This window comes from Pithys albifrons, chromosome 31, assembly GCF_047495875.1.
Source record: "Pithys albifrons albifrons isolate INPA30051 chromosome 31, PitAlb_v1, whole genome shotgun sequence".
NCBI lineage: Eukaryota > Metazoa > Chordata > Aves > Passeriformes > Thamnophilidae > Pithys > Pithys albifrons.
In genome coordinates, this window is record NC_092488.1 from 1,349,685 (window position 1) to 1,376,674 (window position 26,990).

At 48.3% G+C, this 26,990-nt stretch overlaps 3 protein-coding genes across 3 annotated transcripts; 2 read left to right on the forward strand and 1 right to left on the reverse strand.

Annotated features, from left to right (window-relative positions):
- The first annotated feature begins 258 nt into the window (after positions 1 to 258).
- On the forward strand, positions 259 to 1,176 carry LOC139684037 (olfactory receptor 14J1-like). Its single transcript, XM_071579647.1, has one exon. It carries the CDS (start codon positions 259 to 261, stop codon positions 1,174 to 1,176), a length of 918 nt encoding a protein of 305 aa, XP_071435748.1.
- A 15,293-nt stretch (positions 1,177 to 16,469) lies between these two features.
- On the reverse strand, positions 16,470 to 17,435 carry LOC139684112 (olfactory receptor 14A16-like). The gene has a single exon (XM_071579712.1). It carries the CDS (start codon positions 17,433 to 17,435, stop codon positions 16,470 to 16,472), a length of 966 nt encoding a protein of 321 aa, XP_071435813.1.
- Positions 17,436 to 19,736: 2,301 nt separating this feature from the next.
- On the forward strand, positions 19,737 to 25,971 carry LOC139684113 (olfactory receptor 14A16-like). The gene is made up of 2 exons (XM_071579713.1): positions 19,737 to 19,833; positions 24,983 to 25,971. The coding sequence occupies exons 1-2, from the start codon at positions 19,737 to 19,739 to the stop codon at positions 25,969 to 25,971; spliced, it is 1,086 nt and encodes a 361-aa protein (XP_071435814.1).
- The last annotated feature ends 1,019 nt before the right edge of the window (positions 25,972 to 26,990 follow it).

A 26,990-nucleotide genomic window follows, 5' to 3' on the forward strand; every position in this document is an offset into this window, starting at 1 on the left:
ATTTGACATAACTCATGATGTTCAGAGCTGTCACAAACCAGCTCCATGTTTCCACTGCAACAGCGAGGAACTCACTCCTTAATAGCACATGGGCAGAGCTCCTGCTTCTCACATCATCCTCAGCCAGCACAAACCAGAAAAAGGAAATGCATTTAAGTCAGGGTGACATCTATGAAAAATGAAGTTTGTAGTCTGAAATTTTACGCCTTTATTTTAAATTTTTTTTTTCAAATGGGACCCATTGTCAAAAGTAAGTAAATGTCCAACAGCAGCTCCATCAGCCACTTCCTCCTCCTGCCATTGGCAGACACGCGGCAGCTGCAGCTCCTGCTCTTGTGGCTCTTCCTGGGCATCTCCCTGGCTGCCCTCCTGGGCAACGGCCTCATCATCAGCGCCGTAGCCTCTGACCACCACCTGCACACCCCCATGCACTTCTTCCTGCTCAACCTGTCCCTCATAGACCTGGGCTCCATCTGTACCACTGTCCCCAAAGCCGTGCACAGCTCCCTCTGGAACATCAGAACCATCTCCTATGCAGGGTGTCCTGCACAGCTCTTTCTCTATGTCTGTTTTATGTCAGCAGAATTCTCTCTCCTCACCATCATGTGCTACGACCGCTACGTTGCCATCTGCAAACCCCTGCACTATGGGACCGTCCTGGGCAGCAGAGCTTGTGCCCACATGGCAGCAGCTGCCTGGGCCAGTGCCTGTCTCTATGCTCTGCTGCACACAGACAATACATTTTCCCTGCCCCTGTGCCAGGGCAATGCCCTGGGCCAGTTCTTCTGTGAAATCCCCCACACCCTCAAGCTCTCCTGCTCAAATCCTTACCTCAGGGAACTTGGGCTTATTGTTGTTTGTACCTGTGTAGTGTTTTGTTCTTTTGTTTTCATAGTTTTCTCCTATGTGCAGATCTTCAGGGCTGTGCTGAGGATCCCCTCGGAGCAGGGACGGCACAAAGCCTTTTCCACGTGCCTCCCTCACCTGGCTGTGCTCTCCCTGTTTCTCAGCACTGCAGCATTTGCTGACTGGAAGCCTCCCTCCATCTCCTCCCCATCCCTGGATCTGGCACTGTCAGTTCTGTACTCGGTGGTGCCTCCGGCCCTGAACCCCCTCATCTACAGCCTGAGGAACCAGGAGCTCAAGGATGCCATGAGGAAAATGATCACTGGATAGATTTCAGAAGCAATAAACTGCCTGATTTCTTCTCCAGAGAATATAATGTAACTCATTACAGGCTCAGTCTTTACTTCTGAAGTTTTTCATGGAGGCTGTTTGTGGGGTGATTCCTTTCTTCTGTGTGTCTTAACATTGGGCACAATGAAATTTCACTATTTATCCCATTTCTAATTCACATTTTATGCCCTAAATTTTACTCACAGACTGTGGAAATGAGGAATCATCTTCTCTGTGCATTTTAGCAAAAGAAAGGATCCTGCATTCTTGTTTGCCAAAACTCATTCCCTGAAAGCTCCTGTGAATCTGGACGGGCAGAGCCTCTGTGCAGAGAGGGACAGAAACAGAGTATCAGCCCAGCAGCACTGCCAGGCAGCACCAGCACTGGGTCTTTTCAGAGCTGCTCTTTCCACTTCCCCACTCTCCATCTGTGCCCTTGTGTTTGCCCTCAGCTCTCTGGCTGCTCAGTGTGTGTCCTGCTGTGTAGCAGTGTTGGGACCACAGCAGGTGGGCCACAGTTTCTGTTCTTTGAAAGTTGACAGAAGTGGCTGGAATTGTTAGACAGATTATTGATGTTTTTCAGAATTTGATGGCTGTGTTGTGAAAGGCTAAGATGGATCATAGGGAATCTGGAGGTGACAATCTAAACATCAATAAGTTAATGGAAAAGCTGAATCTTAAATATTGCTTAAAAATTCACAGCTGGTATTGACAGCTCAGAGATCCTGGACTGGGAGCTGTAACAACCACATCACAACAGGATGAAAATCTCACCAAAACCCACCTCAGGGGTATGAAGGTGACCCTGTTGTAATAGAGAAGTGATCAATATAAAATTTCCTTGTTAAATTGAGTTAATGATTCAATATAAAGTTTTTGTATTACTTTTAATAAAGCAAAGTTTGTTATGTCATTGTGACTGTGCTCGCCCCTTTGAGGAACTTGCAAGGCTTAAACCACAGAATGGACTGTTTTTAGCATATTGTGCAATGCTTGGTACAGGCGTATCATACATGTGAACTGTGCATGAGAAGAAGAGCCTGAAGCCACCCTAAGACCACTCTATGTCCAATCAAAAGAAAGCAACCCCCCAGCAACAGAGCCAAACCTACGCAGAGGTGAACATCATGAGCTATCACGAGCCTGATGAGATGAAGATCAAGAGCCATCACAAGCCAAGGCTGGGAGGGACTAATTAAAAATACAGACTAAGACATTATCAATAATGAAAAAACCTAAGCTAAAAAGAGGAACTATTGCAGACCAGGCACTAGTGAGACTGCACACACCAGTCTGATGTACAAGCAGGATCCCAAGTTTATTCAAAAATACAGGTAATATATCACCTTAAGTGGCCCCGCCCCAGGTACGGAGGTCTGATTCCATAGGCTGAGGCTGGGAACATGTCCTTTTAAGGTGAAAACGAAACTTGTAGGCTGGTCCTTCAGACCCACCTGAATTAGGGGCGACATCATCTCCCCCTTTTGTTTCAAAGAACAAAATGAAAATACAGACAACATAATACAAAACTAACACAGTAATTTGTCATAAATTACAATCAGTGCAAAACAAGAAAACTTTTCTCATGTGAGACTTCTTGGTCCTTTCGTGTGGCCGTCACCACACTGACCATGGTAAACAAAACAACACATTTAATGAATTGTGTCTGAGTGCAGTGACTTCACTTATCAAGGGTTAGCTTCAGTCCAGCTGAGCTAATTCCCTATGCTACTTCACAAGAGCAATTCTCAGTTCTACGTGGCCATCGTAGACTGAGAAAAGCCTTGAGATTCAGTCACTTCAGGCACTTTGTGAACTTATTTGAACAGTGAAATTAAACTTTTGGTCAGAAGTTAGACTTTTTAACTAGTACTCAGATTCATGTGTCAGCATTATTGGTTAAGTGAGCTGTGGATCCTCTGCCATCTGTAGGGTTAACAGGCATGTTGTTCCCTGCAGATTTGGCTGGGTCTTTTCAGATCCAGGGCTTTACCCATTTTGCTGGTATCCACTCACTGCCTTGATCCGAAGATACTCAAGCGTATCCACGGCCCCACGTTATCAGCTGAAAGGGACCTTTCCATATGTTCGAGGCAGGTTGATACACTGCAACTTGAACATCTGAGGCTGAGAAATTGTGTAAATTTTCTGAGAAGCATGAAAAAATTGGGGGATCATTAGTCTCCCTTGGGTTTAACCAATTTAAAACATAACAAGCTTTCATCAGCACATTCTGTGGGCTACGCATCTCCATTTCCCCCTCTCTTTTTAAAACTGACACCATGCGTTTTAAATCTTGGTGGTGGCGTTCAATGATTGCTTGTCCTCCAGAGTTATGGGGGATGCCAGTGACATGATTAATCTGCCATTGATTAAAAAAGGTGCCACATATTTTGCCTTTATATGCTGGAGCATTATCTGTTTTGATAATGTCAGGCTTACCCAATGCTGCAAAAGCACTAAGCCAATGTTTAATACATGCCTTGGCAGCAGTGGAGACGTCAGCACTGGCCCACATTGCTTTAGAACAGGTGTCAGCTGACACATGAACGTACCTTAAATGTCCAAAAGACACAATTTCAGTGACATCAGTTTGCCAAATTTTCCGAGCTTCTAACCCTCGTGGGTTCACTCCTCCAGATTGAATGGGTGCTATTTTGGCACAGTCAGGGCAGGAAGCAATAATAGCCCTGGCTTGTGATCGTGACAGAGAAAATTCATTATGTATGGCTTTAGCTGATTGGTGGGAAAAGGAATGTGACCGGGTAGCTTGTTCAAAAGGAGTTGGTGTTGTGACTGCAGCAGCAGAAACAGCCTGATCAATAAATGCATTACCTTGAACAAGTATGCCTTCTCCATCTGTGTGACTGTGAATGTGAGTACACAGAAAGGGTGCTGACGATGTTCAACTAAATTCCATAATGTGATGAACAAGGGTTGCAGTTTTGAATTTGAAACGTACCCTAATAAGGAACGGGAAATTCTAGTAACAATTCCTGCTACATACAGAGAATCGACAACAAGGTTAACGGGCTGATGAGAGAAATGCTGAAATACCAAAATTACAGCTTTTAGGATTTGTTTGTAACTTGGAGAGACAGACTAAGCAACATGCTCTTGAACTGGACTGTTCTTGTTTGATTGGACAGTCAATGACTAGTCCTAGGCTACTACTGCTTGTGGTTGTGGTTGCCATATGGGGAAGGCAGCTTGGCTCCAGTTTCTATGAGGTATTTGACTGGCTGTGCCCCATGGCCTGTAGCCCCTCTGGTTTTCTGGAGGCCCAGCTCCCCATCCCATGTTTGTTGAGGAATGCCATCCTTTTTATATCTAGAATGACAATCCTGGGCCCTGTGGCCAAGCCTGTGACAACGGTTACATTTCCCGGTGAAGCTTTGAGTTCTGCTATATTTTGGTTGTGCTGGACTAGATTTTGTTGTTAAACTCCAGGGTCTTTTCCCCCTTTTTTGGGTAGATTGTTTGTTAAGAGCTGTGGCTAGGGCAGAGGCATGTAGCTTTGCTTTTTCTTCCTCCTCTACCCAGGGCAATCTGGCACAGGCTTCAATTAACTGTACCAAAGTAGCTGTGGCAGGGAGAGAGGCTATGAGCTGTTTGCATTGAGGATTGGCATTATTAATTACCAGATCTTTCAATAATACTGGTTTCATTTCAGGGGTAAGATTTGGAGCCATGTCCAGGGCTTCTTTTACTTTGTCTACAAATTCCATACATGTTTGTCCAGGTTTCTGCATTATTTGCATATAAGGTATAGAAGGTTTTCCCTTCTTAGGCAGATTAGAGAATGCGGTCAAAGCAGCATTCTTTGACTGTTGCAGAATATGAAAATGTAATGCAGCTTGTGTTTGTGGGTCTTCATAAGCTCCTGATCCCATTAGCTGGTCTAAAGATGCTAATCTTAAGGGATGTCCAGTTTCTAAGTGTATATTTTTTTCCTGTTCCTCCATTAGCTGCTCTTTCCATTTCTGTAGAAATAACATATAAGCAGTAGGAGGTAGAATAAACTCCATTAATTAGTGTCTGCTGGAACTATGTTATTCTATTTTATGAAGGCAGTGATTTGGTTTTTTACTAAGGCATTGTCATAGCCGTATTGAAAGACTATAGTGTGTATTTTTTGTGCAATTTTCCAATCACGTGGTTCCCATTTTGAGCCTTGTGTAGTGTTCATCAGAGGCGCAGAAACCAGAGGTCGCAGGGAAGATGAAGGTGTGCCTGTGTCAGCCGCCAAAGAGACTCTTTGTACCTTTGCTGGCTGTTAAATGTGAGGTCGCGAGGTGGCGCTGTTGCTCCATCTACCGAATCTGGTACCTGGGTATCAGAAGGCTTTGAAATTAAGTTAACTACCTCGCGATTCCCGGCTCCCGCCATCATGTCCCAAACAGAGGCTTCTTCCTGCGCCATTGCTGCTGGGATGCAGCTGGTGGGTGTGGCTGTCAATGATGAAGACTGCAGGTACTGGGTTGCCGGTGCAGGGGAAGCCCCTGCCGGCGCTGCAGGGCCTGGGTCCCGCGCGCCCGTCGCTGTGGGAACTTGCTCTCGGGACGCACGCACTGTGGACGGCGCACAGTGGATGGAACGCGCAGGGTGGGCTTTGCTGGCTCCGCTCCACTGGGGAGGGGCCTCTCCCCTCTCCATGACGCAATCTATCCACGCTGGAGGTGGTGGGGGTGGCGCGGGAACTGATCTGCCGTGGGGGCGGGCCGATTCCTCCCGTTGAGCCGACGTGGAGCCGACCCCGGCACCTGCGGGCTGCGGGGGGACCTGCGCCTCGCGCATGCGCCTTGATGGGCATACTGTAGGGAGGGGAATGGGGCGGTCCTGGCGCCTCGTGGTAAGCGCGCGCAATCCCTTTGTTTGATTTCGCGGGCATTTCCATGAGGTTTTCAAAGCCTCTCATGGTTTCGGTTTCAAACTCAGCTATGGCGCGCAGCTCTACCGCGGACTTGGAACATGAATTAAAATCACTTACTCCTTGGTACTGTTGGATATCTCTGCTGTTTGCGGCGACGAACGGCGTGGAAAAGCCTTGGTCCCATGGCTGGTGTGGTCTCGTCGGATCTCCCGGAGCGGGGGCGGGCGGCAACGACGGGCATGGCACAGCGCTGGCTCCGCGGCTCGGCTCCGGGCTCCGCGCTTGCGGATAGGGCGGTGGCGATGCCGAAGGGAACGGCAGCGGGGGTCCGACGGGCGGCACGGGCGGTGCAGAAGGGTACCGCGGTGGGGGCTCCGCGAACGGCGGCGCCCACGGCGGTGCAGAAGGGTGCTCAGGGGAAAAGTCGCTCTGCAAAAGGAGACTCTTTTCCCTTCTCTCAGGTAGCTTGAGTTTTTTCGGGCTCGATCTACCTCTAACAGCATTTTCCTTATAGCTGTATGTGACGGGATAAGCGGCAAGAGATCTTCGGGGGCAATTTGTGATAAATTCCACAAATCTGCCCCGATATTGTCACACAATTCTATGGAAAGCGTGGAGCTGGCATCGGTTAAATGCCCTGACTAAAGCACCAGTCCAAAAATTTTTGTAAGGCTTGTCTTTCAATGTTTTTGTAACAAGAGCTAATTTTTCAAATTTATCAAGCAATAAGTTCGTCTTAGTCAACTTGGAATTCCCCATGTTGAACTCACTGGTTTGAAGGTCATGGTTTTTTCTTTCAGTCCACGTTCTTCCAGCAGCTCTCAAAGGCCACTTCCAAAAAACTGTTTGAAGGTCATGGTTTTTTCTTTCAGTCCACGTTCTTCCAGCAGCTCTCAAAGGCCACTTCCAAAACCTCCCGAGTTTACAGGAGACAGAAGCTCTCGGGGGCCTATACACAAAGCTCCCAGAAAATTGGGGAACAGCAGCTCTCAGGGGCCACTACTTAAGGGTCTAGGCAGGTCTGCAGATGGCTTTCATGTCTTGAATCACGTCGAGGTCCACCAGATGTTACAGACCAGGCGCTAGTGAGACCGCACACACCAGTATGATGTGCAAGCAAGATCCAAAGTTTATTCAAAAATACAGGTATATATCTCCTTAAGTGACCCCGCCCCAGGTACGGAGGTCTGATTCCATAGGCTGAGGCTGGAAACATGTCCTTTTAAGGTGAAAACAAAACTTGTAGGCTGGTCCTTCAGACCCACCTGAATTAGGGGCGACAACAAGGAACAATCACAGTCTATAAAAACCAAGCCTATAACTTGTATCCTTTGCGAGCCAGCTGGGAGCACTGGGCTCCTAAGCTGGTCGCCCAGGGCATTTCCTAGGATGTCCTGTTTGCTTCTTTGTCTAATAGTTGCTGCCGTGAATTATTTGTCTATTGTTGCTGCAATAAATGACTAAAAATTAAGTTTTGAATGTTGGCCTCAATAATTCGGTCAGTTTTACCAATAACCCTGTGACAAACACTTGGCAACAAAACAGCAAATCCATTGCAGAGTGACAAGACCTCAGCTGCTGATATTTCTATTGGTGCAGACTGTTGTGTGCAGGATGGGCAGTTTAGATCGTAAGGGTGGACCTGCCCAGGGATTTCTTTGTTCAGGTCCCTCTGCTGAGGCACCAGCTCGAGCTACCAAGTATTGGGATTGATCTGAGCCACTAAACCCACCAGATGGAATGAGAGCCTGTACGGTGGTCTGTATTAGGAGACTTAATCCAACTGCTGGCAAATACTTTATTAGCAACTACACAACTGTCCTAGTTCAGCAAACTGAGACCAGTTTATCACTGTCTGGGTGTGACCAAAGCTGTGTATTCTAAACCCCCTGTGTCATTTCTCATGAACTGTTAATAATGGACCATTTGCAGCAGCTCCCCAGGGCACACCCCCCAGGATCTGTGCTGGGTGTGAAAGACACCTGTGAGAGAGGAGCTGTGATAACTCCCCTCTGGGGAGTCCTTAGTGCCTTCACACCCAGCCTGAGGGGTCATGTCTGCTAATGGGCCATCAATGACTCCAAATATACCCCATGACTGACACAGCCAGATCACCCATTGTGGAACTCCCCTCCCTGGGGGACATATTGGGTGTTCCCATCTGAACCAGAGGGTATAGAATCTTGGGGTTTGGGGACTTCTGGGACCACCTTTCAGATCCAGAGGAGAACCAGAACCTCGACAGGACTGAGACCACCACTCATGTCCAGACTGTGACTGTCATCTGCACCAACAGGTTTTTCTCTTCCTTTTTTTTTAGACGCAGAGGAATCAAGTGGGACTCAGCACAGGGGCCAACAAACACCATTCTGTTTGTGCCCCAGGGTGCTGGGTTATACTTCTGGGGTTTTTGGGTCAAAACCAATTTCTCTTTGCATCATTGCATTCATTGTCATATTTTTATTAAATTGTAACTCTCTCTCATGTTGGTTTCATTTCTCCTCTTGGTTTACCTTTAAACCAGCACATCTTTTAAAGCCCAATGTGGGGCACGAGAGAGAAGTCAGACTTACAATTTCATTTTAAACATCTGTGTATTTGGATACAGAAACTCCCTGATTACCATGTTGCTTGATGTATTCCCATGGATGTGTCTCTCAGCCTGTTCATATTTCAACATATGGGAACTTTTTGCCTATTTGATGCCACTTTTAAGACCAGGGAGAGGGACCAAAATTCTGTTATTAATACATTATTTTTATATCATCATAACATCAGAAGCAGTGAGCTTCATTGTGAATGTGTATTCAGTCCTGTTTGCCTGTCCTAGCTTGGGTTGCTGCCTCTGGGGCCTCATTAAAAATAGCACCCAGCCTGTGGGGTAACAGAAGGGAATGGTTCTTTCCACTCTTTCACCTTTTTCTCCCCCTTCAGACGTGCTACAACAGTCTTTGAGAATATTGAGTTTCCTTTTGATATTAAGGACAGTGTAATACTGTTGTTAGTGTTGCTTTGTCTCCTCTGTACTGTACACACCATGCTTAGGGGTCAGCACAGGGCCTTCTAGGGAGGTTGTTTGGAGGCCTACCCTGAGAGTGGATAATGCTGAGTGGCACGGGAAGTGGGAGGACATGGGCCAGTATTTGGAGAGTTTCTCTCCTCCAATGATGAGGAAATTCAACCCTGAACAACTGCAGGACCCTGCTGGAATAATAAGCCACGAGAAAGGGAAATGCTCTGGCAGATCCAGAGATGGACAGCTCACAGCAACCTGCTGGGCCCTTTCACGGGCCTACCGGGCACTGCTTGGTGTGGAACAGCCCCATCAGGAGGAGGAGAAGAGAAGCAATTGCACAGGCAGCGTGTCCACCCAAACCATGGCTGAGCCAGAGAGATAAAGAAATACATCAACCAACATCATGTCCACGCAAACTGCTGAGGAGCCAGAAGGGAACTGAAACTAATAGCCATTATCCCTGTCCAGAACAGAAAATCAAAGACCAAATCACTTTGTATAGGGAATGACAAGGAAGAGGCAGGACCTTCACATCAAGCAGAAGAAACGGAGCCAGAACTAATCAGCCGGTCCCTATCCCTGGGTGAGCTGTGTGAGCTCCGGAGAGAGTTCACACGACAGGCGAATGAGTCCATCTTGACCTGGCTGCTTCGAATCTGGGACACCGTGGCCAATGATACAATTCTAGATGGGAGTGAGGCAAGGCAGCTGGGATCCCTGTCTCGGGATGTCGTCATTGACCAGGAGATTGGAAAAAGGCAGGAAACTCTCAGCCTCTGGTGGCGACTGTTGTCAAGTGTAACGGAGAGATATCTTTGCAAGGAGGACCTCCATGTAGAGCAAGGACAGTGGAACATGTTGGAACAAGGTGTCCAGTGCTTAAGGGAATTAGCCACACTGGAGATAATCTTTTCAGAGGACGAGAGATGCCCTAAAAGTTCGGATGCTGTACAGTGCACATCCCAGATGTGGTTAAAGTTTGCACGGCTTGGGGCAGAACTGTATTCTCGCTACCTTGCAATGTGGCAGTGGAGAGAAGGAGAGGACAAGGTGGGCGTGCTGGTAAAGCAAACTGGAGATTTATGAAGACACTGTCACTGCCCCATTATGAGCCCACATCTCAGCTCTGGAAACAAAACTGGTCGAACTGGAAGAGAAGATTAAGGAAGGAATCTTCCATATCTTGCCAGGACAAATAAGAGTCTCTGCCATCAGGAGCAGGCATCCCCCAGCCAAGTAGAAAGGGTACACTCCACATGGCAATCTATGTTTTTTCCTCATGAGCATGGAGAAGATATGAGGAAGTGGGATGGAAAACTCAGCTCTTTTTAGGAGCACGGGGACGTGAACTGAAAAGAGGCACAACTACCACAAGAAACTCTTCAAGGTTAAATGCTGCTCCGGTCTCTTGTGGGCAAGACTCCAGATGGTATAGGAGTGATGTCATGTCCGTTCCTCTTGACTGGGAAGGAATGGCATAGACACCCCATTGTGACTGGTCCAGAGGCCCCGTGTATCCTTGGCATAGACTACCTGAGAGTGGGTATTTCAAAGACCCAAAAAGACTTTTTTGGGCTTTTGGCATAGCTGCTGTGCAGACAGGAAATCAGACAGCTGAGCACCTTGTCTGGCCTCTCAGAGGACCCTTCTGCTGTGGGACTGCTGAAAGTTGAAGAACAGTTGGTACCGCTGGCCACAGCCACAGTGCACCGTCGGCAATACCGCACTGACCGAGACTCTGTGACCCCCATACACAAGATGATTCCTGAGCTGGAGAGCCAAGGGGTGGTCAGCAATACTCACTCACCCTTTAATAGCCCCATATGGCCAGCGTGGAAATCCAGTGGAGAGTGGAGGATGACGGTGGATTACCGTGGCCTCAATGAGGTCACACCCCCCCGAGTGCCGCTGTGCCGGACATGCTGGAGCTTCAGTATGAGCTGGAGTCCAAGGCAGCCAAGAGGTGCCACCATCGACATTGCCAATGCCTTTTTCTCTATTCCTTTGGCAGCACAGTGCAGGTCACAGTTTATTTTCATCTGGAGGGGTGTGCAGTACACCAAGAATAGACTGCCCCGGGATGGAAACACAGTCCCACCATTTGCCATGGACTGATCCAGACTGCATTGGAAAAGGGTGAGGCTCCAGAACATCTACAGTACATCAATGACATCATTGTATGGGGGAACACAGCAGGGGAAGTTTTCGAGAAAGGAAAGAAATAATCGAGATTCTCCTAAGAGCTGGTTTTGCCAATGAACAAAGTAAGGTCAAGGGACCTGCTCAGGAAATTCAGTTCCTAGGAGTGAAGTGGCAAGACGGACATGGCCAGGTTCCATCAGAGGTGATCAACAAAACAGCAGCTGTGTCCCCACCGACCAGCAAGAAGGAAACTCAGGCTTTCCTAGGCACCGTGGGCTTTTGGAAGATGCCTATTGCTGAGTACAGTCAGATTGTAAGCCCTCTCTACCTTGTGACATGGAAGAGAAATGATTTCCAGTGGGGCCCTAAACAACAACAAGCCTTTGAACAGATTAAACAGGAGATTGCCCACACAGTAGCTCTTGGGCCAATCAGGACAGGACAGGATGTGAAGAATGTCCTCTACACTGCAGCCAGGGAGAATGGCCCATCCTGGAGCCTCTGGCAGAAAGTACCTGGGGAGACCCGAGAACAACCGCAGGGATTCTGGAGTTGGGGATACAAAGGATCTGAAGCCAGCTATACCCCAACTGAGAAAGAGATCCTGGCAGCTTATGAGGAAGTTCAAGCAGCCTCAGAAGTGATTGGCACTGAGGCACAGCTCCTCCTGGCACCCTGACTACCAGTACTGGGCTGGATGTTCAAAAGAGAAGCTCCTTCTAACCATCACACCACTGATGCCACATGGAGTAAGTGGATCGCTCTGATTACACAGCAAACCCGGATTGGGGAATCCTAATCGCTCTGGGATTTTGGAATTCATCAGGAACTGGTTGGAAGGTGAGAGTTTTGGACTATCCTCTGGAGAAGAAGAGGAGCAGGTGACACGAGCTGAAGAGGCTCCACCATTATAACCAGCTACCAGAAGAGGAAAAGTGATATGCTGTCCTCACGGATGGCTCCTGCCGCATTGTAGGGACAAGCTGGAAATGGAAAGCAGCTGTATGGAGTCCTACACGGCGAGTTGCAGAAGCGACTGAAGGACAGGGTGGATCAAGTCAGGTTGCAGAGCTGAAAGCCATTCAGCTGGCTTTGGATATCGCTGAACGAGAGAAGTGGCCAAGACTCTACCTCTACACTGACTCGTGGATGGTGGCCAGTGCTCTGTGGGGATGGCTGGAGCGATGGAGAAAGGCCGGCTGGCAGCGCAAAGGGAAACCCATCTGGGCGGCTGAGATGTGGCAGGACATCACTGCCCGGGTAGAGAAGCTGAGTGTGAAGGTCCGTCACGTAGATGCTCATGTACCCAAGAGCCGGGCTAATGAGGAGCATCGTAACAACGAGCAGGTGGATCGAGCTGCCAGGATTAAAGTCTCTCAGGTAGATCTGGATTGGCAGCATAAAGGTGAATTTTTTCTAGCCCGATGGGCCCATGATGCCTCTGGTCATCAGGGCAGAGATGCGACATACAGATGGGCTCGGGGCCGAGGGGTGGATCTAACCATGGACAGAGTCTCACAGGTTATCTGTGACTGTGACACATGTGCTGCCATCAAGCAGGCCAAGCGGGTGAAGCCTCTGTGGTATGGTGGATGGTGGTCGAAATACAGGTATGGGGAAGCCTGGCAAGTTGACTACATCACACTTCCCCAAACACACCAAGGCAAGCGCCACGTGCTGACCATGGTAGAGACAACCACTGGATGGCTGCAGACATACCCCGTGCCTCACGTCACTGCCCAGAATACCATCCTGGGCCTTGAGAAACAAGTCCTGTGGAGACACGGCACCCCAGAGAGAACAGAGTCTGACAATGGCACCCATTTCTAGAATTGCCTCATAGACATCTGGGCCAGAGAGCACGGCCTTGAGTGGGTGTATCATGTCCCCTCCCATGCACCAGCTGCCGGGAAAGTTGAGCGGTGCAATGGACTGCTGAAAACCACCTTGAAGATGCTGAGTGGGGGAAATTACAAACACTGGGAGCTGCATTTACCAAAGGCCACCTGCTTGGTCACCACCTGAGGCTCCACCAATTGAGCTGGCCCTGTCCAATAAGAACTCTTGAATACTGTAGATGAGGTCCCTGTGGTACATATGGGAGGCATGTTAGGAAAGACTGTTTGGATTAATCCCACCTCAAGCAAATGCAAACCCATCTGAGGGATTGTTTTTGTTCAAGGACCTGGTTGCACTTGCTGGGTAAGGCAAAAAGATGGGGAAACATGTTGTGTACCACAAGGGGAGCTAATTTGGAGTGAGAACTTTCTGTACTTTTTCATTTTATATATAGATATATATCTGCATGAATATAGTTGTGGTAGTTCTGGCTTTAGTTTTAGCTGGGCCTCAGTATCAGCAGGCCCAGCTAAAAAGAAAAGATATTAATTTTTGCATGAAATTGTTTGTTATTAATTCATCACCTGCATTACAAACTATACTTATCTGGTAAATATTTACAAATATTAAACAGAATTCTCCATTTCCAGGAACTACAAGCTGTGATCACACACAAGACATTTGTCATTCTTTGGTTTGCAAAAGCATGGGCAGCTTTTTCCTTTCTGAACTCATATTTTCCCTTTTTTTCTCTTCCTCTGCTCAGACCTTTCCTGTGGTTTATTCCTCTTTGGGTTCTCTGGTCCTTCCTCGGCACTGACAGGGATGCAGCTCTTGCAACTTGTATTTATTACATTTTATTTTGTTTTGATTTAAACTATGTTAAGATGATGAAATGTGTATTTTACATTACCTTGAACTGCAAATTTATTACACTATTAAAGGAAAACCTATAGAAAAAAGGTTTGAAATGCATACTTTGAAAAAACCAGTTTCATTACCTGTCCAGTTGCTACAAAGTAAATCTGTCCCTGTCATCTAAAAATCAAAAAAGCTTTTGCTGTATTTTCCCGGGGGAAGAGCAGGGGCTGGACCAGGCTGGGAGCTCCGCGGCACCAGTGACATGGACACGGGGAGCACTGGGAGACACTGGGATGGGCTGGGCGGGGCACTGGGAGAGAGGAGAGAGACTGGGCTGGGCTGGGAGGGTAGTGGGAGAGAGAGGGGAAAGACTGGGATGGGCTGGGGGGCCATTGAGAGACAGCCGGGACAGGTCTGTGCCCCTTTCCTGCGCACTGGAACCTGCCCCCAATCCCCCCGATTCCCATTCCCGGCCATCCCGGTTTGCTCCCCCCACCACCTCCAGCAATGAACAGGTTTTGAGGCTCCCTCGTGCGCTGCAGCCAATAGGATGGCGCTGTTTTGTGACGTCACCAGTTGCTGGGAGGAATCTGCTCGTCCCTCTACCCGCCTTTGGTGTGACACATCCAATAGAACGTCGCGATTTCAGTGACGTCATCGGTTGCCAGGCGGTCTCGGGGTGGGGCGCCGTCGCCATCGATCCCGATCGGTGCTGATTGATCCCGGCCTCGCCCACGTGCGGCCCCAGCGAGGCCATGGCGGTGTCGAGCGAGGTCGGGGGTCCCCCCAAATTCTCCCCAAAACTTCTGGAGATCCCCCGACCTCCCCCTGCGATTCCTGGGTTCCCCTGGGCCCCCTCCTGACGGGTCCCCCCAACCCTTCCAAAATCTTCTTGGAACAGCCCTAGACCCCTCAAATCCCGTCCTGGGGGACCCCCCAACCCCCTCCTGGGCCCCTCGCAACCCCCTCCAAAACTCTCTCTGGTCTTCCCCAACCCCTTCCTGGGGGTTCCCTGAGCTGTTTTTCCCCCCGGGATTCCTGGGGGGCCCCTCACTTCCCCAAAGAAAGTACTAAGAGCCCCCCAATACCCCCCCCCATCGCACAGGCACCCCCCAAAAAACCAAATCCCCTCCGGAACCCCCAACCCCCTGCGAGCTCCACTGTGAGAATAAACGGGGAGTGGTGTTGCCCTTTTAAGGAGGAGGGTATAGAATGGCCCGCCTGAAGGGAGGTCTTAAAGTGGAGATGGTAAAGGGAACCCCAAACATACACCCTGGGTGATAAAACACCCCTAAAAGGGCTTCAGGGTGGTGGAGTCCCCTCAAAAAGACTCTTAAAGGGGTCAGGCCCCTTTGTAAGGGGCTTGTGTGGGGAGGGGCCTCTTCCCAAAGCGACCTAAAGGGGCAAGACCCCCTTAAAAGGGGCATATGGGGTGAGGGGTCTCCCCAAACACTCTTAAATGGGAAGGATGCACCCCCTTAAAAGGGCTTGTAGTGGGGGGATCCTCCTGTAGGAGCAAACAAGTCAAAAATATGTTTCTCCATTGTTTTCTGCCTCTCAATACATTCTGCTAACATCTCTGTCAGCTTTAGTGGAAAAGCTTTCTCAAGGAAATATTTCCTGCCAGAAGATCCTGCCTTTGTGATCGGTTTCCCACATCTGGACTTGACTACGTGCCAAAAAGCATGTGTAGAAGTTGGAAAAGCTTTATAAAAACCTGAAGATGAATTCAGAAGTTGGAGGAACAAGAGACAAGGAGAAACTAGGAAGCCTTGCCTGGTTTTCTCTGATCTCTCCTCTCAGCTCCTCTTACCTTCCTTCCAACACCACCAGCTGTCATCTGCCTCGACAGAGAGACTGCTTGTAACCCTGGGGAGGGCATCGGCCTGGAGTGAGACTGCCTGGCAGTCTGAATAGTCTGTGACTGTGTGTGAGGTATAACCTTTCGCTGAATCTTTCTCTTACAGGCTAAAATAAAGCACCCTCTTTTGCAGCTACACCAGAAGCCAGCTGGTCTGGTTGTGAGGGGAAATAACAGACATTTGGCATTTCAAAGACTCACCATCCTCTTGCAGCTAACAGATACAAAGAGAGAAACTGCGTTTTCCTCCCCCTGCTCCTCTCTGTTACATCCATAAGGCACTCAAGTAGTTTCTCATGGTGGTGTCTTTTCTCTGCTTCTATAAATAATCTTAAGCATTTTCCTAACTTTTCTTATTTTTCCACTTTTCCTTTCGCATCTCTCTACCAATCAATTAATAAAAATCAGTTTTTGGTATTTACAGATAACTTGTTTGAGTTTTAATTTTGCTTAAGAGAATGATTCGAACTTGTAGTTCAATCTGCATCAAAATTAAGCAGATCCGAACGTCACACAAGGGCATCCAGGGTGGGGAACAGCCCCTCTGGTAGGATGCCCAGGGCAGTCCTTGGGCTTGGTGACAGAAATGGATGTCTAAGTAGAAAAATGAATTTAATAATGACATTTCATTCAAAACAAAAACATCAGAAGATCAAAAAACAGTTATAAATGAGGACAGACTTGGTCTCTCATGACATACACTATAAGCCATTGACAGAGCAAAGCAGGGAGTCTTTGGCAGCTGAAAAGCATCCAGTGATCATTTTCCTCACAGCATCCTTGAGCTCCTGGTTCCTCAGGCTATAGATGAGGGGGTTCAGTGTTGGAGGCACCACCAAGTAGAGATCTGCAAGGACCAGGTCCAGGGATGGGGAAGACATAGAAGGAGGCTTCAATAAGGCAAATGTGCCAGTGCTGAGAAACATGGAGACCACAGCCAGGTGAGGGAGGCAAGTGGAGAAGGCTTTGTGCCGTCCCTGCTCCGAGGGGATCCTCAGCACAGCCCTGAAGATCTGCACATAGGAGAAAACAATGAAAATGAAACATCCCAATAACAGAAAAGCAGTAACTATCATAAGCCCAAGTTCCCTGAGGTCAGAGTGTGAGCAGGAGAGCTTGAGGATGTGGGGGATTTCACAGAAGAACTGGCCCAATGCATTGCCATGGCACAGGGGCAGGGAAAATGTATTGGCTGTGTGCAGCAGAGCATAGAGACAGGCACTGGCCCAGGCAGCTGCTGCCATGTGGGCACAAGCTCTGCTGCCCAGGAGGGTCCCGTAGTGCAGGGGTTTGCAGATGGCAACGTAGCGGTCGTAGCACATGATGGTGAGGAGGGAAAACTCTACTCCAAAGAAGAAGAGAAGCAGAAAGATTTGAGCAGCACAACCTGCATAAGAGATGTCCCTGGTGTCCCAGAGGGAGTTGTGCATGGCCTTGGGGACAGTGGTGCAGATGGAGCCCAGGTCTGTGAGGGACAGGTTGAGCAGGAAGAAGTGCATGGGGGTGTGCAGGTGGTGGTCAGAGGCTACGGCGCTGATGATGAGGCCGTTGCCCAGGAGGGCAGCCAGGGAGATGCCCAGGAAGAGCCACAAGAGCAGGAGCTGCAGCTGCCGCGTGTCTGCCAATGGCAGGAGGAGGAAGTGGCTGATGGAGCTGCTGTTGGACATTTGCTGCCTATGCATATGGGGACCTGTTCCTTAATTCCTCTTAAAATCTCCAGAATTTCATCCCAAATCCCACCAATTTCACCCCAAATCTCCAAGATTCCTCTAAAATCCTATTAATTCCATGGAAAATTCCATTAAATCTACTGAAAACTTTCCTGAATTACACCTGAAGTCTCCTTTATTCCACCCAGAATTCTTTTAATTCCACCTAAAATTCCCTTAAATCCACTCAAAATTCCTCTAGTTCCACTTCAAATCTGCCTGATTTGACCCCAAATATGACAGTGTGTGACTGCTGCAATGGTTTCTGTGCTGGACACCCGAGGCACGGAAGGAGTCCGGACACCAGAGTGGGATGGTAGAAAAGCAATTTATTGAGGGAGCACCAGACTTATATAGGGTTCCTTAGGGAAGGATCTGGAAACTGGGAGGGAACAGAAACCAATAGAAAAGCAGCAGTCAACCAACCAATGAAAAACAGGGATTAGGCCAAAGGTGGGAAGAGAACCCTAAGGGATTATGGGAACGAGACAACATGGATGGGATGACTAAGGGAAAAATAGAACAGGACAGCCATGTTAGAATAATTAAATGTTCGGGGGTGATATCAGAACAACAAAATATTTGAACCTGTACAATTCCATGTGCACTATTAAACACCTGAGGTCATTAATTTACTGTCCGTCACCGGTGCTGACGGCTCTAATCCTTCTTGGTCATCAGAAATCCACTGGCGGTGATATCTCTGCCACTCCTGATAGGGGAGCTGTTCTCTCACAGCTCCTCCTTTTTCTAATGCCATGAAATTAGAAACAGTATTGTGAACAAAAAGCCATTGAAAGCAACCAAAAATGCAAGGGAGGATGAGTAAGAAAAGGAATATGATAAACAAAGCAAGCAAACCAAAGAGTGCAAATTTCTTAAATGGAAGGGAGAAACCATCCAATGAAAAGTCAAACACATCATCCCAGAAGTATCCTCCTCCTGCATGATCTGCTCTACTAATTCCTGCAGCTCATTGATACGATTATGGATTGATTTGGAGTGGTCAGGAAAGTTAAGGCAGTATAAACCTTCCAATTCACTGCATCCATGGCCACTAACTAAAAGAAGGAAGTCGATGGCAGCCCTGTTTTGGAGGGTGGCCTTTTTAATCATTGGTGTGTCTAGGAGCAAACCCTCCAAAGCAAGGCTGGTGGCATTGGCCTCCTTGGCCAGCCAGTACCCGTTTGCATTAACAGGTCAAGTGCATGACGGGTGCCCATATATGGAATAATTGCACTTGCCCAGAATTTTTGCTGCGAGACCAAATGTGTGTGTCAGAACCACAATTTTTCTGAAACTCATGGATTGGTTAAGTGGATGCACAGGAGGACATTTAAGGTTGATGTTCTTCTTTGCCAGAGAACACTTGTTGATTTGTTGTTTGAAAGGGGATGTATTGCACTCCATGACTTGGAGAAGGATGCTGGCTGAATCTTGCACCCAGTTTATCATAGGTAGGGTAACTTTTCCATTGCTTTAATTTAAATGTCTTGCCCTGTAAGTCTGAAAAAATGTGCTTTTGTTTTTAATGTGATAGGAGCTTACAATTTTTGTAGGGTCAAAAATAGTAAACTTGCCCAGTGTACATGGGCCTCCATTGCCACGTTTGGGGATAACTTTCCACACTTTCAGATCAGGGATTAGAAACCTTTTAGGAGGTAAAACAACAGAGTTAGGTGGTACTCTGAACTCAACAGGAATGTACTGATGACACCAACACAAGTAATTTCTCTAAGTGTCCTTAGGGGATAGATCTGTATTTCTATGGTCAATTACATCATCCAGAGCAAAATGAAAGCAGTACCTTGCAACAGGGTGTCTTGGGTTGAGATGGCAAAATGCCAACTGCCCAACACAGACTGACAGAGGCTCCCTCCCCCCGACCCCCCTTCCACTGCTGAGAAAAGGGAGAAAGGAAAAACCCTCTGGAAACTCCAACTAAATTTATGCTTAAACTAACTATATGCCTTTATACAGAAAAGAGAAAATTAAAAGAAAACTGCAGTATAACACCCACTTACACAAGTTAGAAATAACAACAGTTTTCTACCTCCCACCAAAACTGGATTTCATTGCTCCAGATCCATAAAATACTCTAAAAGACACCCAGCAAGGCAAAAGAGACCCAGGAAGGCCAAAGAGAGAGCAAAACAATAAAATGTTTCTACTGCCCTGAAACTAAAACAAAATAGGATGTAGCAGCAGCAGGAGCAAGTCCCAGCACAGCAGGACACACGTCCTGCCTCCACTGCAGACATGATGGAACCGAACAAGCCACTCCTACACCGGCTCCTCCACTTTAAGATGGTGTCGGAATATGGTGTGGGATACGACTGGCTAGAAGAAGTCAGCTGTTAGTTAGCTCAGCCCAGCTCAAGTCAGCCAACAGGCCCAGGCCTAGCCTGAAATCCAAAGCCTAATTTAGGCTTACCTAGCTAAGCCCATAACAAAATTTCTAATGGATCAGGAAAGTCACATAGGCAGGTAAATTTAAGAGGTTTCAGTCCAGGGTTAGGAGCATTGCAAGTAGCAATGGGATTATTGAAATGCTCCAGGTCATCACAAAAAGTCATATAGAGTCACAAGAACTCATGCCAGTTGGGATACTCCCATGGGAGAGAAATTAAAGATGTTTTAGAAGGGTTAGCAGGATCAGAAGTTGATGGGCAAAGAGAGTTTGATCCAATAGACTTAGCAAGAGAATACCAGCTATTTTCATGCTGGGAAATGAGCCAAGGGCCTGGAACTTGAGGAGTAGGTGTGAGAGGAGGCCAAGGCCACAACAGCTCTTGACAGGCAGTGGGCAGTGACAAAATAATAACTAGAGCTGTGATGACATAAATCAGTTGTCTCAAGAGGTTTCTCCAGAGCGTGGCAAGGGATGATTTCCTTGATGCAGTTTCACGCATCCCGAGAGTATCCATTGTGGGCTGGACCCTGTGGAGACACAGCCATGGCCTCTCCCCCAGGTGATGAGGGGGACAGGGCCGACCCATTCTCCAGTTAATAAATCTTTATAAATAGCTTTTGCCTTTGTTATTTTTCCTTCAGTTTTAGACTCAAAATGTCGTTGTATGGGGAGAGATCTCTCTCTACCCTATTAAGAAAGTGAAGTACCTGTAGGGCCTTGCTGATTTTCTCTTGAGGTGTGAGCCTCACTGTGGCATTTTGTTGTTTCTTTAGCATATTTTTAAGTGGTTGATGTGCACACACAGTTGTGCCTTACCCTTGTGGAGAATGAGGGATTCCAGTGCTATGGGTGATCCTCCAGAAATTAAAGAATTCTTTCAAAGGTTGCGAGACATAAGCTGGGCCATTGTCTGTTTTTATTTTTCTAGGAATGCCAAAGATCAAAATAGCTGTTAAAAATGTCTTTTGGCATCCCCAGCCTTTTCTCCTGCATGGGCCGGAGCCACTCTCAGCCCGGAACATCTGTCTGTCGACACAGGTCTGTATTTCAGCTTCCTGAAAAGCAGATAGGGGGTGACGTCCGACTGCCAAAGGTTGAGGGGAGTGATCCCTCTGGGATTCCCTCCTTCGGGTGGTACAGCAGTTACTCTTTGACAGTCGGAACACACAGAGACAATAGGCCGTGTCTGAGAGGCACTAAGATGAAATGATTTCTGTAAAGACCTGGCGTTTTGGTGGAAGAACTCGTGAGCACCCCTTGCTTTTTCGAAATTATTTGGAACTACCACTGTTGGCACCATTGCCAAATCATTTGCAAAGTTCTCCGCCATTCTGTTCCCTTCCATAATTGGTCCTGGGAGGGATGTGTAGGAATGGACATGTATAATGTCAAGGGGAATCTTTCTGGTTGAATTTTATAAAGCAAATTTCCAAATCAATGAAGCAAAGTTTGGTTAGTAACCTCCTTTAGATACGAGTTTTCTGTTCTTGATACTATTCTCACTACAAACCCCACATCAGAAACAGTATTTAAGGGCTCTGAAAATAGTTGAAATGCCCAAACTGCAGCTGACAGTTCAGCTGTCTGAGAGGACCCCTGAACCTGATGAATATCCTTCTTCCACTCCTGTCCTTCCTTCCATGCTGCCACCCCTTGGCAGGTCCTCCCAGAGCCATCAGTAAAAACTGTTCTTGCCTTACTTAGTGGAGTAGGTGAATAATTATTTTTTAATCTTGGTTGTGTAGCTGCTAAAAACTGAAGAAAGGGAACAGAAGGAAGAAGAGTTACTAATTGTCCAGAGAAATCTGCCATGGAGACCTGAAAATCAATAGCATGTAAATTAAAATACTGCAATTGAGACTTGAAAAGAGGAATACAGGTAGATCCAGAATTCTTCCAGAGAGCTCCCAAAGCCACAGTCTGCCTTTATGGCAGACCTTGGCAAGCACCTCTGGGTAGGTGGTGATAGTTTTTTGAAACTGAAAACTGAGAAATACCCATACCCATAACCAAAATTTTTTTCTCTGAAATCACCTTGTCCAATAACTGCAAATGTTTGTTTCGGTCCATGGAAGACAAGCAAACAAGCAGGTTTCCCAATTATTTTCCTCGTGCATTGGTATTTGTTAAGTTTCTTGTTCATTTCTTTTAATATAACAAGCACTTCTCTTGTAAGGTGACGTGGGGAATTTCAGTCTGCATCTCCCTTGAGTAATTGAAAAAGGGGTGCCAATGTATCGGTGCTTAGACTGAGAATAGGCCGAATCCAATTTACTTGTCCCAGAAATGACTGAAAGTCATTAAGTGTCCAGACTCCTGGTGACTTTGGAATAAGTTTCCCAAGGAGCTCAGGAAGTCTCTAGAAGTATTTGGGTGGGGTCTAGAGGTAGCTCTTTAGGATATGATTTAGGGATGATTATGGTGGTTCTGGGTTCACAGTTGGACTGGAAGATCAGTAAAGGGCTCATCCAACCTTGATAATTCTGTGATTCTGTGACCTGCCATCAATGTTTCCAGGTTTGGGCTCCAACAACATCCTGGGGATGTTTTCTCAGTTGTGTCCCGCAGTGGGACCCATTAGCACTACAAGAAACTTCACAGTTTGAATCTGACTTTGGTTTCTCAAGAGGATCCTGCAACTTTCCTCAAGGACTGATGTTCAGGGACTCAGCACCAACACCCCCCAGAGAGTCATTAAATGCCCTGGGCTGTTGCTGTGCTGCTGAGCTGGGCCGGGCTCCTGGCACACAGGGAGCTCCTGGCAAGCGGGCAGTGCTGCAGAGAGACAGCTCTGCCCAGGAGCAGCTCCTGTGCACAGCCCAGCAGGGCTCAGGGCACTGCCTGCAGACACCCAGGGCACAGCAGAGAAGTGAGAGAGAAGTTAAGCACAGTTTGGAAGAAGACAGAGGAGAGCTTGCTTATATCTCACTAGAGGAGAAATTATCACTCTGAAACAGTCAAACTTTAAGGAGGATAAACTTCAGTTCCTGGAGGGATCTCCTAAACTGGCACATCCCACAGCTTTTAGGACCTTCCTGGAGGACTCTCCCAGTTCCTCCAGTGCAGAGGAGGTGGCCACACAGCAGAGCTGGGTTTGCCTCCTGCACCATCCGAGGGACAGAGCAAGGCAATCCCTGTCCCCATTGTGTGCTGCAGGTCTGTGAAGGTGGGTGTGCAGCCAGGGGGGCCCAGGGCTGTGGTGCAGAGCAGGGTCCTGCAACCCAGGGTGCTGTGCTGGGGCAGGGACTCTGCTGCCTGCCAGGGTCAGCTCTCAGCCAGCCCGGGGAGCTGCTCACAGGTCTGGGGAGAAGCTGTGGGAGGAAGGAGCAGCCCTGAGCAGGGCAGGGTCCTGCTGCTGAGAAGGTGCTCTGTGGGTCAGGGCTGCTCACAGCTCCAGATCTGCCTGGGGACTGCTCTGGAGGACACTTCCCCAGAACAAGGTAAGTCAGGGATTGCTGTAATGATAAGAAGTTTTCCTGAGTGTGTTTTCAATCTCCTCCTTGGAGCAGAGTGAGATGGTTGGGGGATGAGAGAAGGAGCATAAAATTGTAGTCACAGAATCACAGAATCTTCTGGATTGGAAGGAACACACCAGGACCACCAACACAATGGTTGAACATGTACTGAGACTGCTGATGTGTAACACTGAGTCAGTCTGTCTTCTGGGATCCTCCTGAAGTGCCTCAGCTATGGACAGCACCAGGATCACCTTTCCTGGGCCCATCAGGGTTGTTGTGACCTGCCCTTTCCCACCTGCAAAGAGAACATGCCCCAGGCAGTGCCCTGCAGACAGGCAGGTTTCTGTAGGGTTGGGGTGAGTGCACAGAGGGTGGGATGGGACTGGGAGTGCTGAGAGGGAAAAGGCACCTGCCAGGAGGAAAATGTCCAGGCAGCAGGGATATGATCAGGGAATGAAGGGGAGCTAAAAGGAGAAATGCTGTGGGAAGGAGGGCACTGTTGGTGTCTGTGAGGTGGCACAGCTGGGTCAGGGTAACACTGTCCTCAGTGCCTGCTGTCTCTGCCCTGGCCTCTCAGAGAAGGCACCACAATATTTTTCCTTCTTTCTCCACTACTCTGATACTGTTCTTGTCTTGTTCTCTTAGTGAGGCTCTGGGATTTGCAGCATCTGAGTCAGGCACTGCCCTTGTGATTCCTGTCATGCAGGTGTGTCCTTAGGAATGCAATGTTAAAGCTTTCCTCTAACCTGTGGGCTGTGGGCAGTGTGTGTGACAGGGGAATGAGCTGACTCTCCCTTAATGAGCCACCATCCCCAGGGCACTCAGGGATCTCCTTGTCATGTCCTTCCAAGCACTGAGCTGCAAATCCTGGATGCAAATCTCTCCTACAGCATATTTCTGCTACCAGAATTCCCCATGGAGAAGCACAGAGATGTTATAACTGAGGAAACACTGTTGGGTTTGTCAAATGAACTGTGTCTTTGGCAGAATTGATTCTTCCCCAAAGACCTTAAGAAAGGCTGAGACATTCAGTGATCCCTCTGCTCTCAGCAGGGTCTGGTTTCTTCTCAGGGTAACATGGAGGAGGTGATTGTCCTCTGATCCCCAAAGGTGCAACCACAGGGCAGTGGGGAAGAAGACTGTCCAGTTCTTTACCTTGCCCTGAGCTACAGGAATCCCTTTACCTCCCAGACCTGGCTGTGGCTCATTCTGTGTGCAGCAGAAATGCTGGGGATTTCTGACCTCAGAGAAGCAGGCATGGAAAGTGGCCAGGAAAAGTATTCCCTAAATCCCCTTCCTGCCATCCCTGTCCTTTAGAACTGAGAGTGTAGATGCTAATAAGTTTTCTGCATTAGGAATGATTCCATCTGACAAATCCAGAATATGCCACATGTCCCCAAAGGCACCGCAGTGGGGCAGGGATGGCTTCTCCAGAGCCCACACACACAGGCCTGGCTGCTCTTGGCACACTCAGACAGCCAAAAGGGAGCTCAAGTCAGGGACTGAGATGAGGGTTTTCCTCAGAGAAGGAACAAGGGTGGTTGAGACAAAGGGGGACAGTGTACAGGAAATGGCACCAGTTTAGCTCGAAGCAGCCTGTCCTGACTTGTCCCTGTCTTTTTCTCCATCAACAGGTCCCCATATCCAGAGGCAGCAAATGTTCAACAGCAGCTCCATCAGCCACTTCCTCCTCCTGCCATTGGCAGACACGCGGCAGCTGCAGCTCCTGCTCTTGTGGCTCTTCCTGGGCATCTCCCTGGCTGCCCTCCTGGGCAACGGCCTCATCATCAGCGCCGTAGCCTCTGACCACCACCTGCACACCCCCATGCACTTCTTCCTGCTCAACCTGTCCCTCATAGACCTGGGCTCCATCTGCACCACTGTCCCCAAGGCCATGCACAACTCCCTCTGGAACATCAGAACCATCTCCTATAAGGGATGTGTTGCACAGTTCTTTCTGATGTTCCTCTTAGTTGGAGTAGAGTTTTCCCTCCTCACCATCATGTGCTACGACCGCTACGTTGCCATCTGCAAACCCCTGCACTACGGGACCCTCCTGGGCAGCAGAGCTTGTGCCCACATGGCAGCAGCTGCCTGGGCCAGTGGCTTTCTTTATGGTTTCCTGCACACAGCCAATACATTTTCCCTGCCCTTATGCCATGGCAATGCCCTGGGGCAGTTCTTCTGTGAAGTGCCCCAGATCCTCAAGCTCTCCTGCTCACACTCCTACCTGAGAGAACTTGGGCTTCTTGTGCTTAGTGTGGGTTTTTTTGTGGGATGTTTCATTTTCATTGTTTTCTCCTATGTGCAGATCTTCAGGGCTGTGCTGAGGATCCCCTCTGAGCAGGGACGGCACAAAGCCTTTTCCACGTGCCTCCCTCACCTGGCTGTGGTCTCCCTGTTTCTCAGCACTGCCTTCTGTGCCTACCTAAAGCCCCTTTCTCTCTCCTCCCCAGCCCTGGACCTGATCCTGGCAGTTCTGTACTCGGTGCTGCCTCCAACACTCAACCCCTTCATCTACAGCCTGAGGAACCAAGAACTCAGGGATGCCGTAAAGAAAAAGATGACTGGATGCTTTTCAGCAACCAGACACTGCTTGCTTTCCTCTGTCAATGGTCTGTAATTTATGTCATGAGAGATGAAGTCTGTCCTCATTTATAATTGTTTTTTCCCTTTCTAATATTATTGTCTTCAATGATATTTCATTATTAACTTCATTCTACTATTTAGCTCCCCCATTTTCTGTAACCCAGTGTTGTTAGAGTAAAATCAAAAGTGAGCAATTCAGATCTATAGAACACCCTGTGAGACTGAGCTATCAGCCAGAGGCAGCAAGGAGCTCAGCTGCTGCTGGCTGATAGGGAGGTGGTTTACTCCGCAAGAAATCACAGAGTAGGAATTCACAGGACTCTGCAAAAACACCAAAACAGCCATGATAAATAATATAAACATGGGACTTGTGAGAGATAGGTTTTAACCAATTGAAGTATCTGGAGTGGTGATGTGTAAATTGTTTTAGCCAATAAGCTGTAGTCCTAACCCTATATAAACTGTGTGCTTTGTGTAATAAAAGGACTTCTCTATAAACTTCATAAGCTTGTTGGTGAAGTCCTTTCTCTCCACTGTTTATAAATTGTTTATTTTAACCCAGCCCAGGGACTGCCCTGGGCATTCCATCATAGGGGCTGTTCCCCACCCTGGATGCTCCTGCCCTGGGCTGGGGCTGCACAGGGGGTTGTGGGACCAACTGTGGGGCAGTGGGGCACAAAGGGGCCACAGAGTCACTGCCAGGGGGTGGGAGCAAGGCCAGGCACAGACAAGGAATTCCTGGGCATGGCCTGAGCTGTGCACGTGGGACTGTGGCAAAGGCAAAGCTCCCCTGGAGTTGGTGGCTGCAGGAAAAGTCAGGAGCCAAAAGAGCCTCAGTGGCTGTACTGGAGACCAAGGCTGAAGGAGGGAAATGCTGGGCTGCTGTGGGATGGGGAGGGGGATTTAATTCCAGCAGACACTGCTGTGGTGCTGAGGGACTCCATGGCTTCTCTGCCTGAGTCTTTACTGGAAAGGTCTCTCAGGCCTCTGTGCTCAGGGAAAGCTTGAGGGAGGAGGAGAGCCCATCTTGGCAGGAACCTCCTGCAATGCCAG